Source organism: Cyrtonyx montezumae, unplaced genomic scaffold (assembly GCF_038088225.1).
Source record: "Cyrtonyx montezumae isolate F1298 unplaced genomic scaffold, pur_monq_1.0 scaffold_26, whole genome shotgun sequence".
NCBI classification, from domain to species: Eukaryota; Metazoa; Chordata; class Aves; order Galliformes; family Odontophoridae; genus Cyrtonyx; species Cyrtonyx montezumae.
Window position 1 is genome coordinate 453,431 of NW_027072003.1, and position 17,867 is coordinate 471,297.

The window sequence follows — 17,867 nt, forward strand, 5'->3', positions numbered from 1 at the left end:
TACACAACGCTGTGCACAGAAACAACCCCTCAAGTGTTACCCCAATTCCTTCTCCTCTATTGTGTCACCCAGCTCTTGGGAACACACATTTTGGATCAGGATTCTGCAGGCAGCAGAGTTCTTCCTGTAAGAATGTTCAAAGACTAGAATTGAAAGCAAAACTGATAGAACACCCAGAACATCCAGCAGGAGAACACTCTAAGCAGGGCTCAGACCAGAGCTGGTGCAAAGCCCGTGGTCTCAGTGCTGGTGAACAGCAAGTTTCCAAGGATTTGGGTGAGTGACAAGTCAGGGAAACTAAGGATTCTAGGCAGTAAGAAAGCTACACTAATTGCTAGAAGTTCTGTGCAACATCAAGCTATGCTATGTGCTAGAAATTGTAGGTAAAAGTAGGCTGTTCTGCTTGCTAAATTGTTTATGTATTTCTGACACACAGCCTGTAACCAGAGCCCTGAGGTCTGTCCTCAATCTTTCAAGGGTCCCGAAGTAGGATAAGCAGTGGGTCACGGCAGTCCCAAAGCCCTGTAAGCCCACAAGGGTGTGCACAGCTGTGTATGAGAGTGGCTGGAACAGAAACATCTACGAGAGCTGGGAGGAATGCAGTGCAGAAGTAATTAATTCCAGATAGATGACTAAACGGCAACTGGGAAAGAACAACAAAAATCCACTGCTTTGTATGTGCATTGTTCCAGGGTTATGAATATTTGAACTTAAAGCAGATATTGTAAACAATATTTGACACAATGCAGACTGTTCCTTTAAACAGCTTAAACTCTTAAATTAAATTGCTTGTATAATTAACCATTCAAAATCACTGGACTTTAGGTGATCCTTTAGCATAGCCAGATGAAATACCATCTGTTGGATTATGATAAGTTATCAACTTATAATAAATCTACACAAAGCAAACAAAATGTAAATGTAATTCAGGCACAGGATCCCACTTTTTCCCAAAAGGCTCAGGAGCAACCCTTGGTGAAAAGTCTAACAGCTGATTGCTCTTGCCTCTGGTCCTAAAATTTTCATGAAATAATAAAGCTCCTATTGTAGCTACAGCATGATAACCAGCATGACAATGGAGAATGAGTAACTCTCCTCTGGTGATGTGATGACCCAAAGCTCCAACAAATGTAGTCATCCCATCCCTCAGAGCCAAGGGGTCTGGGAGAGTCCCCGCTGTTCCTCCACTTTGGCTGTTCTACAAGGAGATGGCACCCCAGAATGATGCAGATAGGAATCATGCACCTGTTTTGCAGCCTCTCTCAGGATCGTTTGTGGATGTGTTGTGGTGGCATCAGAAGGGAGGTGGACTTCTTACGCAGCCTGATGCTGATTCAATCACTATTTTGGGTATTATCGTTGCAGTCCGGGCTCCACGAGGGCCAAACAACTTTTCTTTGGTTGTCTCCAGCACTCTGCCATCATGGATAATTTTCTCCACTCTTCGTCCTTCCCCTCTGAAGCTCCAAGCTTCCACTGCCTGGGCTCCACCTGTCTCTCGTGCTGGAGCTTTGGCTGTGTATTTGCCCTGAAACTGGCTCACCAGTGCTGGCTTCACCACTCCTCCTTCTCCTGTACACCTCTGAGCTTTTATTGCCTCTGCTGCTTTTCCCTGGGCTATGAGTTTGCCCTCCAAACTACAGCACAGCAGTCCGGGTGGAAGAAGCCTCCTGGAATCCAGAGGCCCCCAGCAACTGGGATCAGTCCGGAGATACACCACCACCTCCCATAGGTGGTGCTGCACTCGTGGGAGGCACATTGGTACTTCATAGGGTCTTTGGGGGAAGTTTCCTACTTTCCAGGGAGGGGAAGAGTTGCTGCATTCCATGGCCTAGGGCCAAGGGGACTCTGCTCCCCTCCAAGCAGACAGGCGGGAAGCAGGTTCTGATCCACCTTGCGCACCTAAAGCAGCAAAAGTTGCTGTTTTACACACAAACGGCCACCACATCCCGGACGGCTACTCGCTCTGCAGGGCAAAGGAAAAGCAGCTCACACACTGCATCTGCTTTTCCTCAGCACCCTAACTGCCTCAGAGCAGGAGCAAGGTGGCAGATGCAAAGTGTCACCGCTGTCCCTGGTCCCAAATGGAGACAGCCCCGAGGCATTCACAGCGCTGGCTCTGGCCTACTCATTGCCAGGACCCAGTCACAACAATGCCCCATGGTGGCTGTGGGTCCTGTACCTTTTGCGATGACATCTGGACTTCTGGAGGGGTGCTCTGTTGCAGGGCCCTCCTCCCGGAAGCTTATCTTGGTCCTCATTGCCTGTGCAGATTGCTCCTTGTTGGCACCAGCCAACATGGGTTTCTGCCTCAGCCTGGCCACTGTAGCGAGTGGTCGCCGTGTTGGTTTCAGGAGAGCACTGCTGAGCCCAGCACAAAGCTTTGGGAGGGTGGAGATGAATGATGAGCTGCCCACCCTTCATATCTGTGCCCTATCTCTCCCCAGGCTCAATTGTACAAGTAGTTGATTTCTTCATCTTCTGTCTCTTCTCCAGTTTCAGGTTTCCTAGTTCACCACTTTCCCGTGCAACATCACTCGATAAATGCAGGTGTATGCTGGATTTCCCCAGTTGCTCTTCACCAGAAACTTGATATGCCGAAAGGCTCTAGGAGGATTCTTCTGCAAAGGAAATGGGGAGGAAAAAGAAATGGGGATGTAAAGCCCCACACTGTGCTCAATGGCTCTCCCCCTGCCAGTCCTGTTGCTAAGGAGTTCCAGAGAGCGGGAGAGCGCAGCCGTGGGACCGGAGGGCTCCATGTAGCGGGGCTGCTGGCATCTGAGGACACAGGGAGGGACAGATAGCAGGCATCCTCCCTGGCATGCTGTCCCTGTGCATCCATACCTTCAGCACGAAGGTCTGAATGGGCTCCTTCTTCACATCGAAGGTGAACGACCCAAGGAGAACCTCCTCTTTTCTGTCCACATCCAGTCCCTTGCAAGGAAAGCACAAGGAGTGCCACTCAGACTCACGCCACAAAGAGCAAAGGTGCATGCTGTCTCAGCATGCAGCTGTCCACCCCCGCTGCCCTGGGGCTCTGGCAGTAGTTTGGCACTGCTTCTGGTGGAGCTCAGTCTCCACCTTGCAATTTGATCCAGAACCCCAAGACGCTTGGCAAAGCAAGGCTCAGGAGGGACTCCGCCTCTCCAACTTTTGCAGTAACTCCTTGGGGCACCGCAGTGCTCGGAAGACACCGGGACACAAGTGTCTGAGGATGTCCGAAAGCAAGGAAGCAAGTCCCAGCTCCGGCACTGTCCCCTGGCCAGATCCCAGGCAGAAGTGCCCAGCGGAGACCTACCAAGACAGCGACATCTTTGGGTGCACTGCTGACGGTGACAGACGGGGGCATCTCTCGGAAGATGTGCTGCACGGTGATGCAAATGGGTAGGATTTCAGCTGACAACCTGATCACCACCTGGCCCTGATATCCTTCCATTAGCCAGCATTTTCCTGGTGAAGTGCTTGGCTGCAAAGAGAATGAGAGAGCCGAGAAGTAGGAGGGAGTGCTGGGGCCACACCACTCCTCATTTAGGTGAAGGCAAAGGCACAAAGGAGTGTCTGTGGGTCGTACTTCTGCTCGTGAGTGGCTTAGATGTGAGGAAACGGGCAGAAACACAGGGCCTTAGTTTCCTGCCCGACAAAGCAGCTCTCAGTGTTACTGAAACGGGGAAGACAGCGGCTAGCAAAGCATTGGAGTGGGGACTCAGGGAGCCATCTCTCTCCAGCACTGGCTCTGCAGGCCGCCAGCTCTACCCCCACAGAGGGACAGTTGGGACTGCTGTGGCACTGTAATGCCACATCACCAGGAAGGAGCTCCCTCACCCAGCTGTGACTGAGGACTGCGGGCCGCACACAGCAGTTGAGCTCAGGTGTCCCCCTCAGGGGAGCCACCGATTTCCAGCACATCAAGCCCCATATCGGACCTTTGGGTTCAGGGCTTGAGCAGCACAACGGGGCTGAGGGGAGACCCCTGAGGGGGGAGCGAGGGCTGCAACCAGCACTGCTGATTGCCACCACAATACCTGCAGTATAGTATCCGGATGGTTTGTGGTGGTGAAGAGTCGGATGAGCTTGCAATACCACCTCTCTGTGCATTCGTATGTCCGAGAAGTTCTCTGTATGTCAATGGTAGCACCTGAAATGATGAGGGAGGAGATGGCTGCAAGAGGCTGCAGACGTGAAGAAGCATGGTGTAGCAGGGATTGCCTGCCTGTGTTCTCACCCAAGCTCTTCAGTTCCCAGACTGGTGTATGAAAGCACTGCCGCTGCAATTCCTGTATCTCCTGGGAAAGACAGAAATTATGTCAGGACACAACCACGTCAGTGGGCAGCTCAGTGAGGCTGCCAGCACCCAGAGGTCGACACACAAGGCAAGCCACGTCCAGAGGGCTGTGAGCTCCCTGCTGGTGGGCACAGGAGCCCCGAACTGAGGAAGGATGTCCATGCCCACGGTCACTGACCTGTGCCGCACTGTTTCCCTGCACTGTCCATGAAGTCCAGAAGAGGAACACACTCGCCACTACTGCAGTTCAAACAATAGAAAGATGGTTACTATACTGAGGTTGCTGCTGGTCCCCGAACTCACACTGTCTCCTCCTGGTTGCCTGAGAGGCAGCAGGTGAGCGGAGGATGCAGGGAATGGTGCGGACTGAGGATGCGTCTCTGCCCGCGGCCATCAGGGCACTGCAGCTCCATGGCCATGCAGCTCAGTGCCCCAGAGCTGCTCCCATTTCTGCTGGGTGCACCCAGTGGCACTGAAAGCAGTGTGGCAGGCAGGCCACCAGCCCTACTGCGAGGCCAAAGCAAGGCCAACATGAGGATGTCCTTGGGAAGCGGCACCAGGACCACGGGGTCCTACTCAGACCGCATCCTAATGCTGGGAGGCCCAGAGCAGCTCTCGGGCTGAGTGGGCCCTATTGGTGGAGAGCAGCTCTGGAGCAGCTGAGTGGCTGGGACGGGAAGGCAGAAGGTGCTACTCTGGTGCTCCAGGGCCGCCTCTAGGTGTCTTCTCACGCTGACAGCATCCAGCACGATCCTGTGGTCGCTGCTGGGTGTTTGCTCACCAGCACTCACCAAGAGTCAGCACGATAAACGCTCTGAAGTTCATCTTCAGTCCTGGAACAGCAGCAGCCAGCTTTGTCACAATTTGCGTGGCCATGTCACTCCACGTTGCGTGTTGTTAGCTGGCAGAGGCAGGAGCTGACTCTGAAATTGGCCTCCTCGATTCCGCCTGCTCCTGGAGGCTTCTGTGGGAAGAAGCAGTCTGGCTGTGCACCAACCCTGATCTGTTCAAGCCCAGGCAGGCAGGATCAGCCTCTGCAGAGGCTGTCACCAGAGGACGGGCCCTGGTACGCCTTCGCCCCACCTTGTACTCTTCCTTCGGCATTGTTGCACTCTTTGCGGGGACTTGCCGCCCCTTCTTGCCAGCCTGGCTTCTTGGGGAGCCTCTGGATGCCCTTCTTGGAGACCTTCTCCTCAGCAAGAGCCCTGGAGGCAGCACAACCTTTCAGCACGGTTGTCCCGAGAGCTCTGCGCCCACTTGTTCTATGGAACGCTGCTGCCACTGCAGTGAGCAGAGGCAGTTGTGATGTCATAGAGGGCAGGGCCACGCCCAGCACCATGAGCCAGGCAGGCTGAGCAGTCAGGGAGGTGGAGGGCAATTTCCCAGTTCCTCCTCAGTCTGCCTTTTTCTCCAGAAAACTGACTCTGCAGATGTCATCCAGCACTAGGGGAAAAGCAACAGGCAGCACACTAAGCAGTGATCTCTGCATCTTGGCACTGATCCATGAGATCTGGGTGGACGTGTCATGTCAGACCTGAGGGGAGAAGGAGGCTGGCCAAATTTCAGCCTCAGCTCTCCCTGTGATGCACACAGGTTTTCTTCACCAAATTGCAGATTCACTGCACCATTGGGTTGGAAGGGACCTTGAAGAGCGTAGCGCCATGGAATGACAGCAGAGTTGGGTTGGAAGGGACCTCCCTGCACCCCCAGACCCACTGCGGTGTTCAGAAATGTTTTGCCAGAGTTGTAGGTTCCAAGAGCTGATAGAGGGGTTCTGAACACGTAACCTTTTTCGACTAAAGGATTTTCTGCCTTGAACAAAAACTGCTGTAGAAACTCTCAGACATTCTCAAAGCTCCAACCCCTTCCAGTCCCTACCTCCCAGCCACATGAGACCCGCTCCCTTTCCCCACTGGCTGAGGAACCGGGGCATCCATTTCCAGGTCACCCACCCGGTCACCCATCTGATGCCCGACTGCCTCCATGGCAGCCTCGGTCCAACTTTTCTCTCTAAATTCAGACTGGTTCTCTCAAGCCACTTGGCACCTCTGTTAAATAAAACTATTTCTGAGGTCACTTTCAGAAGCTGAGTGGCATCTCTGTCTTGTCAGGGTGACACGCACTAGGGACAATGGGGCTGTCCCCGTGGGACACTAGCAGAGCTTGTCCTCTATGCTTGTGTCACGGTGTTACCCGTGACAGTGACACAAGGGAAACTGAGAAGGGAGAGAGAGAGAAAAAAACCTGCACTGTCAGTGGCCACGTGGCTGCCCGAGCAGAGCTGTGCGCTCCGGGGGGAGGGGGAAACAGGGAATAGATGGGTCTACAAAAAAACAACAGCACGATTTGACAAGGAACGGTAACTTTACTAAATCTAATCAAATTTAACAGTTCAGAGAGACAAAGTTTCCAAACCAAAACTGAGAGCTTACCTTAGGGAGGAACTGCAAGGGAGGCACATGTGCTGATTCTCCGCAGCAGCAGTGGAGGGAGCACCAAGAGAGAGAGCGGGCGTGGCATCCGGTGTGGAGCTCCAAGCCTCTGCTGCTCCCCAGCAGCATTATCTCCTTAACTGCCTGCATGATGTCCTGATGTGGAATACTGGCATACAAACCACAACACCACAACAGCTTCTTATGTTGCCAGCCGGAAAGGACACTGTCCTAGGCAGGGCCTGGTGCCATCAGTGCTGTCCCCAGGTGGCATCTGTCCATCCTGGTGCCTGCTGTAGTCATCACTCCCCCCTCCCATGCAGTGTCCCCGTGTGCCCCACCCAATCCCACTGGTGCTACTGTCACTGCCCCTATCCCCACCCAGTCTCACCATTGCCATAGAGGGGTAGTGGGGTGGCTCTCCACATCTGACTTACAGAATGAAAGCATCACTGTGCAGCTGGCATTGAAGCGACCTTAAAGATCCTAGAACAAAGAATAGATGGGTTGTAAAAGACAGTAAGGTTCACAGAACCATAAAATCAAATGATGGTGCTGTTAGAAGTAACCTCACAGCCCCCCCAGCCCCAGCCCTGCCATGGACTGGCTGCCCGCCCCAGCTCCAGCTGCCCAGGACCCTTCCCATGGCCTCACGCACCTGGGACGGGGCAGCCACAGTGCACTGGGCAGCACTGCTACGGCCTCACCGCCCTCTCAGTAAAGAATTCCCTCCTCACATCTCACCTCAGTTTCCCCTCTTTTAATGTAAAACAATCCCCCCCCGCCGAGCTCCCAGCCTATAACCTCCTGCCCACGTTCAGAGTCTCTCTCCCTCCTGTTTGTCAATACCCTTTAAGGGGCGCAAGACCACCACGTGGTCTCCCAGATCCATCTCTTCTCTGGGATGAACACCCCCAGCTCCTTCAGGCTCCCTTCGCAGGAGAGGAGCTCCAGCCCTCAGAGCATCCTTCTGGCCCCCTCTGGACCTGCTCCAGCTGCTCCACATCTCTCTCGTGCTGGGGGCTCAAACTTGCAATGGTCACGAAGCAAACAAAGCTCAACTGCGGCCTCTGTCAGGGCAGCCCATCGGTAACACTTCATACCAGCCCAGTTCCCCAGCCTCAGGCCGCAGTACTCTGTCCCAGGACCAGCACACGTACACTGACCATCCCAAGGGCGTGCGGTGCATTCTAGACATCACGGGGCAGAGCAACTCTGAGCCCTTCCCATTTTGGACTGATGTTTCACTTGCTGAAGGGTATGTAATTCTCTCTGACTCTGTAAGTCTCTGTAGGACACTGTAGGACCCTGTAGGACTCTAAGGATATCTGACACTGTAAGATTCTGTAGGACTGTGTAGGACTCTGTAGGTCTCTTGAAAAGTCTCTGACTCTGTAAGAATCTCTGACTCTGTAAGACTCTGTAAGACTCTGTAAGACTGTATTAGAAATAGTGTAGCCAGCAGGAGCAGGGAGGTGATCATCCCCCTGTACTCAGCTCTGGTACGGCTGCACCTCGAGTACTGTGTTCAATTTTGGGCCCCTCACTACAAGAAGGACATTGAGGCCCTGGAGTGTGTTCAGAGAAGGGCAACAAAACTGGGGAGGGGTCTGGAGCACAAGTCTTATGAGGAGCGGCTGAGGGAGCTGGGATTGTTTAGTCTGGAGAAGAGGAGGCTCAGAGGAGACCTTATTGCACTCTACCACTTCCTGAAGGGGGGGTTCTGGTGAGGAGAGGGTGGGCCTCCTCCTTTCTCCCTGACAAATAATGACAGGACGAGAGGGAATGGCCAGAAGTTGCGCCGGGGAAGATTTAGATTAGACCTGAGGAAACATTTTTTTTCTGAAGGAGTGGTCAGGCACTGGGATGGCCTGCCTAGGGAGGTGGTTGAGGCACCATCCCTAGTGCTGTTCAAGAAGCGTTTAGATGAGGTGCTAAGGGATTTGATTTAGTACTTGGGTAGGGATAGTGATAGGAGGATGGTTGGACTAGATGATCTTGTAGGTCCTTTCCAACCTTATGAACCTATGAACCTATGAACTCTCTGACTCTGAAGGACCCTGTAGGACTCTGTAGGACACTGTATGACTCTGTAAGACTCTTCAAGGCTATCTGACACTGTAAGATTCTGTAAAACTCTGTAAGACACTGTAAGCCTCTATGAATCCGTAAGAATCTGTTAACAGTCAGTTAAGTCTCTATAAGACTCTGTAAGGCTCTGAAAGACTCTCTTACTCAAAGACATTGTAAGGCTTTCTGACTTTGTAAGACTCTGTAAGGCTCTCTGACTTTTTAAGACTTTGTAGGACTCTGTAGGACTCTGTAGGACTCAGTAGAACTCTGTAAGAATCTCTGTAAGACTCTGACGGTAACACTCTGACTCTGTAAGACTTTGAAAGGCTCTCTGAATCTGTTGGACCCTGTAGGACTCTGCAGGACTCTGTAGGACTCTGTAGGACCCTGTAGGACTCTGCAGGACCCTGTAGGACTCTGTAAGGCTGTCTGACACTTTAAGACTCTGTAGGACTCTGTAGGTCTCTGTAGGACTCTGTAGGTCTCTTGAAAAGTCTCTGACTTTGTAAGAATCTCTGAATTTGTAAGACTCTGTTAGACTCTGACTCTGTAGGACTCTGTAGGACTTTATAGGACACTGTAGGACTCTGTAAGACTCTTTAAGGCTATCTGACACTGTAAGATTCTGTAAAACTCTGTAAGACACTGTAAGCCTCTATGAATCTGTAAGATTCTGTTAACAGTCAGTTAAGACTCTGTAAGACTGTAGGACTCTGTAGGACTCAGCAGGACTCTGTAGGACTTTGTAGAATTCTGTAAGAATCTCTGTAAGACTCATACTGTAACAGTCTGACTCTGTAAGACTCTCAGACTCTGTAAAACTTTGTAAGGCTCTCTGAATCTGTAGGACCCTGTAGGACTCTTTAGGACCATGTAGGAATCTGTAAGATTCTGTAAGACTCTGTAAGACTCTCAGACTCTGTTAGACTATGTAAGGTTCTCTGACTTTGTAAGGCTCTGAAGGACTCTGTAGGACTCTGCAGGACTCCGTAGGACTTGCTCACTCTGTAAGACTCTCTGACACTGTTACACTTTGTAAGGCTCTCTGAATCTGTTGGACACTGTATGACTCTTTAGGACCATGTAGGAACCTGTAAGACTCTGTAAGGCTCTCTGACTCTGAAAGACTCTGTAAGGCTATCTGACTCTGTAAGACTCTGTAGGACTCTGTAGGACTCTGTAGGTCTCTGTAGGACTCTGTAGGTCTCTTGAAAAGTCTCTAACCCTGTAAGAATCTCTGACTCTATAAGACTATGTAAGGCTCTCTGACTCTCTAGGACCCTGTAGGACTCTTTAGGACCCTATAGGACTCTGTAAGACTCTGTAAGGCTGTCTGACACTGTAAGGCTCTGTAGGACTGTGTAGGTCTCCGTAGGACTCTCTAGGACTCTGAAAGGCTATGTTGGACTCTGTAGGTCTCTTGAAATGTCTCTGACTCTGTAAGAATCTCTGAATCTGTAAGACTCTGTAGGAGTCTGTAAGACGCTGTAAGCCTCTCTGAATCTGTAAGAATCTGTTAACAGTTAAGTCTCTATAAGACTCTGTAAGGCTCTGAAAGACTCTCAGACTCATAGACACTGTAAGGCTCTCTGACTTTGTAAGACTCTGAAGGACTCTGTAGCACTCGGCACAACTCTGTAGGACTCTGACTCTGAATGACTCTGTAAGGCTATCTGACTGTAAGACGCTGTTAAGACTGTTAAGACTCTATAAGATTCTGTAAGACTCTGTAAGACTCTCTGACTCTTTAAGACTCTGTAAGGCTCTGTAGGACTCTGTAGGACTCTGTAGCACTCTGTGACTCAGTAAGACTCTGTAAGACTCTGTAGGACTCTATGACTTTGTATGAATCTGTAAGACTCTGCCTCTGTAAGACTCTGTAAGCCCCTATGACACTGTAAGCCCCTATGACACTGTAAGCCCCTATGACACTGTAAGCCTCTATGACTCTCGGAGAATCCATGACACTCCATGACACTCCATTAGAATCTATGAGACTCTTTGACTGTAAGACTCTGTTAGACTCTCTGACTCACAGTCTTACCAAGTCAGAGAGTATTAGAGTCAGAGAGTTTTCTAAGACTCTCTGACTCTGTTAAGACTCTGTAAGACTATCTGAATCTAAGGCTCTCTGACTCTGTAAGACTCCATAATACTCTCTGACTCTACAGACTCTCTAAGGCTGTAAGAATCTTAGTCTGTAAGACTCTTAGTCTGTAAGACTCTGTAAGCCTCTATGGCACTGTAAGCCTCTATGACTGTAGGAGAATCCAGGAGACTCTAGGAGAATCCACGAGACTCCATGACACTCCATTAGAATCTATGAAACTCTCTGTCTGTAAGACTCTGTAAAGCACTGTAGGAATCTGTAGGACTCTTTAAGACTCTGACTCTGTAAGATTCTGTAAGACTCTCTGACTATAAGAATCTGTAAGACTCTCTGTAAAACTCTGAATCAGTAGGACTATAAGACTGACTCTGTAAGACTCTGTAAGGCTCTCTGAATGTTAGACTTTGTTTAGACTCTGTTAAGACTCTGTAAAACTGTGTTAGACTCTCTGACTGTAAGACTCTGTAAGGTTCTGTAGGACTCGGCAGGACTCTGTAGGACTTAGCAGGTCTCTGTAGGACTCGGCAGGACTCTGTATGACTCTCTGTAAGACTGACTGTAAGACTCTGACTATGTAAGACTCTGTAGGACTCTGTAGGACACTGTAGGACTCTGTAAGACTCTTCAAGGCTATCTGACACTGTAAGATTCTGTAAAACTCTGTGAGACACTGTAAGCCTCTATGAATCCGTAAGAATCTGTTAACAGTCAGTTAAGTCTCTATAAGACTCTGTAAGGCTCTGAAAGACTCTCTGACTCAAAGACACTGTAAGGCTCTCTGACTTTGTAAGACTCTGTAAGGCTCAGCTGGACTTGGCAGGACTCTGTAGTACTCTGTAGGACTTTGTAGGACTCTGTAAGGCTCTGTAGGACTCTGTAGCACTCTCTGACTCAGTAAGACTCTGTAAGACTGCCTCTGTAAGCCTCTGTAAGCCTCTATGACACTGTAAGCCCCTATGACTCTTGGAGAATCCATGAGACTCCATGACATTCCATTAGAATCTACGAGACTCTTTGACTGTAAGACTCTGTTAGACTATCTGACTTACAGAGTCTTACCAAGTCAGAGAGTATCTGTAAGACTCTGTAAGACTCCATAATACTCTCTGACTCTGTAAGACTCTCTGATGCTGTAAGCCTCTATGGCACTATATACCTCTATGACTCTAGAAGAATCCATGAGACTCCATGACACTCCATTAGAATCTATGAGACTCTCTGACTGTAGGACTCTGTAAGGCACTGTAGGAATCTGTAGGACTCTGTAGGACTCTTACTCTGTAAGACTCTCTGACTCTGTAACACTCTGTAAGGCTCTCTGAGTCTGTAAGACTCTGTAGGACTCTGTAGGACTGTAAGACTCTGTAAGGCTATCTGACACTGTAAGACTGTAAAACTCAGAAAGACACTGTAAGCTTCTATTACATGGTAAGCCTCTATGACAATGTAAGCCTCTATGACTCCAGGAGAATCGATGAGACTGCATGACAATCCATGAGAATCTATGTGATTCTCTGACTGTAAGACTCTGACTGTAACTCTCTCTGACTCTGTAAGACTCTGTAGGTCTCTGTAGAACTCTGTAGGTGTCTTGAACAGCCTGTGACTCTGTAAGAATCTCTTTAGGACTTTGTAGGACACTGGAAAAATCTCTGACTCTATAAGAATCTCTGACTCTGTAAGACTCTGTAAGGCACTCTGACTCTTTAGGACCATGTAGGACTCTGTAGGACTCTGTAGGACTCTGTAAGACTCTGTAAGGCTATCTGACACTGTAAGACTGTAAAACTCTGTAAGACACTGTAAGCCTCTATTACATGGTAAGCCTCTATGACACTATAATCCTCTATGACTCTAGGAGAATCAATGATGCTCCATGAGAATTGACGGAGACCAGCTCACAAGGACGCCTGAAGAACAGACAGGCTACTGCTCTGCTGGCATGTAGCAAAGTTTATTTGAATAGCACTGTTATTTATATCATGTTAGATGCTAGTTACATGAAGCGAATCCTTTGTTCTAAGTTAATTACATCTGTTAGTTACATAATCATTGTGGTTTGTTACTGATCGCCAAACTGATTATTTTGTTCATGTATTCATGTGGTAGTTCTTTATACTTTGCACCTGTTCTTTGTCACGGAATGTTCAGAGTTGTACAGACCTACCCAAGATCACTTCATATACCTCTCCCTTTCAGGAGATGTTATCTGTAATCTTTATGCAACCCTTTCAGGCCGACTTGATAGGTCTGTATGCTCTCCTCATTCCACCCTTTTCTTTTTAATTTTTAAATTGTAGGTAGGGGTCCTATATTTTTTCGTTGCTCCATCTGAAGCCTTTTCAAATTAATGGTAATCCATGATATTTGCTTGGTGATTATTTTTATGACACATGGGCAGATCAGTAAGATCACAAAGATTAGTGTACTCAACACAATAATACTATACAGATTATATTTAAAAAGGTCGAAGGACAGGAAAGGCTTTCAGGGTTTCTACAAAACCCTTAGCTCGATAGCTATTGAAAGATCTAATGTTTCTGAATTAATCATGTCTTTTATATGATGTTTTAATTCTTGCAGATCTAGCGAGGTGTTTGCATTATCCCATATCCCTTGGAGATGATTTTGTACTTTTGACCATTCAAATTGAGTTTGATTGTATTTTACTGGTGTTACACAAATTACACGAAATTCAGCATGGCATATGAGGGATTCGCGGATATTTAGGATTTGAACTTGTCTCCCCAAAAGATCGACTGTGTCTTTAAGATAATTTAGTCGCATTTCTATTTTTTCATCCCACCGCTCTTGGCTTTGAAGCGCTTTTGTCACATTGACTGATAATTCATTAATGAACGTAGATGTTTGTATACCTGTTGTTAAAGATATAGAGGCTATTGTGGTTACAGCTATAGCAGTAATTAGTGCCGCTATTCCAGCAATTATTAATCCGATTACCCTCTTTGATCTTCGCAATAGTTTTTGAGTGACTATTTCTAACACTTCAGTTCCTCTGTCAGCATACCAGTCATGTGTAAGATTGACAGGCAAATATACATAATCAGGTTGCTTTACTATAATGAAGGAATTATAGGTGCTATTTAGACAATTTGAAATCTGGCAGTTACTACAATTAATAGTATTATTGTCTATTTGCAATTTTCCATTTCCTGTGAGTGCATAGGGTTCTGGTAAACATGCTCGCATATATATCTTTGTTACATTTTGACTTTCCTCCATTGCCCATACATTTTCTATTTGCTTCCATGTTCAATCTTTTTAGCTTTTATTTCGCCCAATGCTGCTACTGCCTTCCATAATTGGGAATAATAGGTGTGATTATTTTTTGTCCATATCCCTGTTACCAAATTAATGGGTCTATTTTGTTCGTCTAGGGAACTCCAATCACATAAAGAGGTATTCAAGCATACCGTTTCATTCGAATGACATATTCTCCAGACAGGAGCAAGACTCCCTCTTTGAACAGATACGTATCAGCATGGAGGAATGTTTGGAGGAGGGATTCCACGCCCCCTTTTTCCTTGTGCTAATTCAGGGTAATAAAAATTAGGCCCAATTGTATTCCCGCTGTCACATTAGTATCCCAATCATGTCGCATAACAACTTTTTCACACAGGGGCGATGTTTGATTGGTTTGAAAACATATAGGTAGACCATTAAGTTTTCCAGTATAGTTGATTTTAGCAGAATAAGTTCTAATATGTGTGTCCAAATACTGTCCCATAAACATTGTTTGGTTATTATAAATATGCATATAAATAAAATTCATATAAATATCCATGTTACAGGATGAATAACTGGTGAATTAGGGATAAAAGCCCAATATGTTTCAGCTGCACATCCTCATCTTAGAATCTAGAGGGTAATTAGTAGTAGGGCTAGTAGTTGAATTCTTCGACGTCGGATGTTTTCCTCATTCCGATTCAGGAACAATCTTTGCATCCTCCGTCATAGTTTCCCATTCTTGTTTTGGGCATGGCGTACGCAGCGCTCTGGGATCCAGCGAGGAGATGTCTCATCTGTGGGAAATATACAAACATATCCTTGACCCCACATTAGTACTGGTTCTGGACCGCGCATTTTTCCGTCTACTGGACCTTTCCAGAAAACCAAAGGTTTCTCTTTTCGTGATGGATTCCAGTGCCTATCGGCAGCAGTTAATCCATCATCATCAAAAGGTAAAAAATTCAGAACAAATAATGCATGAGATATTAAAGAGAAAGGGGTATCTTTAATCCCTATTCCCCATTCCCCCTTATTTATTTTATTCAGTTGCGTTTTCAGCAGATGGTTATATTTTTCAATGATGCCCTGACCTTGAGGATTGTACGGGATCCCCGTTTTGTGTTGGATGTTCAGTTGTTGGCAGAATTTTGTAAAAGCTTGACTGGTATAGGCAGGACCATTGTCTGTTTTTATAAAGCTGAGTCTGAGTCTTCTATTACTCTAGCTGAAGTTTGTAACAGCCTAGCTACCAAATCCTGGTAGGGTTCATCAAGACTCTGACTTATTTTGGTCAGTTCCTCCTTTTGTACTCCAGATTTTGGTAATCTTTTTTTTTTCTCTTTTCTTTTTCTTTTTTTTTCAGGCAGCCAATCCAATTTCTCGTATGAAATCATAGATTTGCGGGTTATAATTAAGTTGTTGAAATACTCCTGCAAAATTACCTGCTCCTACCAACTGATCATAAGTTATTCCTAATTGCTGGCACTGCGGAGAGCGTACATAGGAATCACAATGCTCAGAATAATCAGAAGTCCATAGTAAGTATTCTCCCCCGGTCAGTACTGCTTTAGCTAAGGATTTCCAGTCTGATGGCGGGAGCATATGAGATGTAATTGTCTGTAAAACTGCAAGAGTAAAGGGGGCTGTGGGTCCGTACTGCGCGCTAGCAACTTTCAATTCCTTCAGTTGTTTAAAAGGAATTGGCTCGTAGTCATTAAGAAATCCTCCCGCTTCATTTTGTCGTTGTATCACTGGATATGCCTGTACTGAAAATCCTACCATTATTTCACCAGCCTTTCTGGCTTCTTTTAAAGCTAATCGTAAAGGAGAATCTTGCATTATAAGATCCTCTGGTCCTAAAGTGGGGGGCTTTCTCGAAAAGCTGGCAAAATATTAACAGGCTGCTCTATTGCTTGCGCCTGAACCCCGACTTCTTTTATGGCTGGGAAGGCAGCAAGTTCTTTGGGATGGTATTAGACTGCTTCATTATTTAATTCATCCCAATCTTCCGGGCTTAATTGTTCATTTTTTTATTTCATTTTTGAGGGATTTTTGCGGGGACACCAAAGGTTGCTCGTATCTAGGAGGGGAAGGTGGATGGGCAGAAGGAATGGAAGGGAAATTGTCGAGAGATTTTGACCGTACTAACGGGGTCTTAATGTAATGCATTTCCCTGTGCCACTTCTCATCACCTGTGTCTCCCCTCAGACATTCCTTAACTAAAGACCATAGAGTAAAAGTATCTATAGGGACCTTTTCAGGTCCGTGAACTGCATAATATCCCTGAATCTTATCTCCAACTTTATTCCATGTTTCTAGATTGATAGTGCCATCTCTAGGAAACCAAGGGCACACAGTTTCTACAAATTCTAAAAACCGATCTATTTGTTTCTTAGTAACTTTTATCCCTCTTGCCGTTAAAAGGGATTTTAACATTGCAGCAAATATACTACGCTCTTTGCTGGAGGCTACCCTCATTTTGTTTACATCTGTCTATAAGCAGTCCTTTACCCTTTCCCAATAACTCACCAACCGCGGCTCATAGGGCAAGCGACGTCCTGTCCCTTGGTGACCGATGTTTCCCGGGTTTCAGCACCAAATGACGGAGACCAGCTCACAAGGACGCCTGAAGAACAGACAGGCTACTGCTCTGCTGGCATGTAGCAAAGTTTATTTGAATAGCACTGTTATTTATATCATGTTAGATGCTAGTTACATGAAGCGAATCCTTTGTTCTAAGTTAATTACATCTGTTAGTTACATAATCATTGTGGTTTGTTACTGATCGCCAAACTGATTATTTTGTTCATGTATTCATGTGGTAGTTCTTTTTACTTTGCACCTGTACTTTGTCACGGAATGTTCAGAGTTGTACAGACCTACCCAAGATCGCTTCATATACCTCTCCCTTTCAGGAGATGTTATCTGTAATCTTTATGCAACCCTTTCAGTACTTTGTCACGGAATGTTCAGAGTTGTACAGACCTACCCAAGATCGCTTCATATACCTCTCCCTTTCAGGAGATGTTATCTGTAATCTTTATGCAACCCTTTCAGGCCGACTTGATATGTCTGTATGCTCTCCTCAGAGAATCTATGAGACTCTCTGACTGTAAGACTCTGTAAGACTCTCTGACTCTCAGTCTATTTGACTCTGTAAGACTCTAAGTCTCTCTGACTCTGTAAGACTCTCTGAATCTGTAAGACTCTGTAAGGCTCTCTTACTCTGTAGGACTCTGTAAGGCTCTCTGTAAGATTCTGGAGGACTCTCTAAGGCTCTGTAAGGCTCTATGAAACTGTAAGCCTCTATGACACTGTAATCCTCTATGACTCTGTAAGCCTCTATGTCTCTTGAAGAATCCGTGAGACTCCATGACACTCCATGAGAATCTAAGGGACTCGCTGAGTCTGTAAGACTCTCTGACTCTTTAAGACTCCATTTGACTTTATAACACTCTCTGACTAAGACTCTGTAAGACTTTGCAAGATTCTCTGATTCTGTAAGGCTCTAAGACTCTGTAAGACTCTCTGACTCTCTGAGACTCTGTGACACTCTGTAAGACTCTCTGAGACTCTCTGACTCTGTGAGACTCGGTGAGACTCCCTGAGAGTCTCTGACTCTGAAAGAGTCTCTGACCATGTACGACTCTGTAAGGCTCACTAAGACTCCTCCGTAAGACTCTGTGACTCCGTAAGACACTGTAAGCCTCCACGACACTGT

General features: G+C 47.1%; 1 protein-coding gene across 1 annotated transcript; it reads right to left on the reverse strand.

Annotated features, from left to right (window-relative positions):
• Window positions 1-2,402: 2,402 nt before the first annotated feature.
• Window positions 2,403-4,695, reverse strand: LOC136050972 (sperm-associated antigen 4 protein-like). The gene is made up of 6 exons (XM_065740168.1): window positions 4,586-4,695; window positions 4,461-4,522; window positions 4,023-4,135; window positions 3,299-3,466; window positions 2,845-2,934; window positions 2,403-2,621 (listed from the first exon to the last, which is right to left on the reverse strand). Exons 1-6 carry the CDS (start codon window positions 4,693-4,695, stop codon window positions 2,508-2,510), a joined length of 657 nt encoding a protein of 218 aa, XP_065596240.1. The 3' UTR covers window positions 2,403-2,507.
• Between the last annotated feature and the right edge of the window lie 13,172 nt (window positions 4,696-17,867).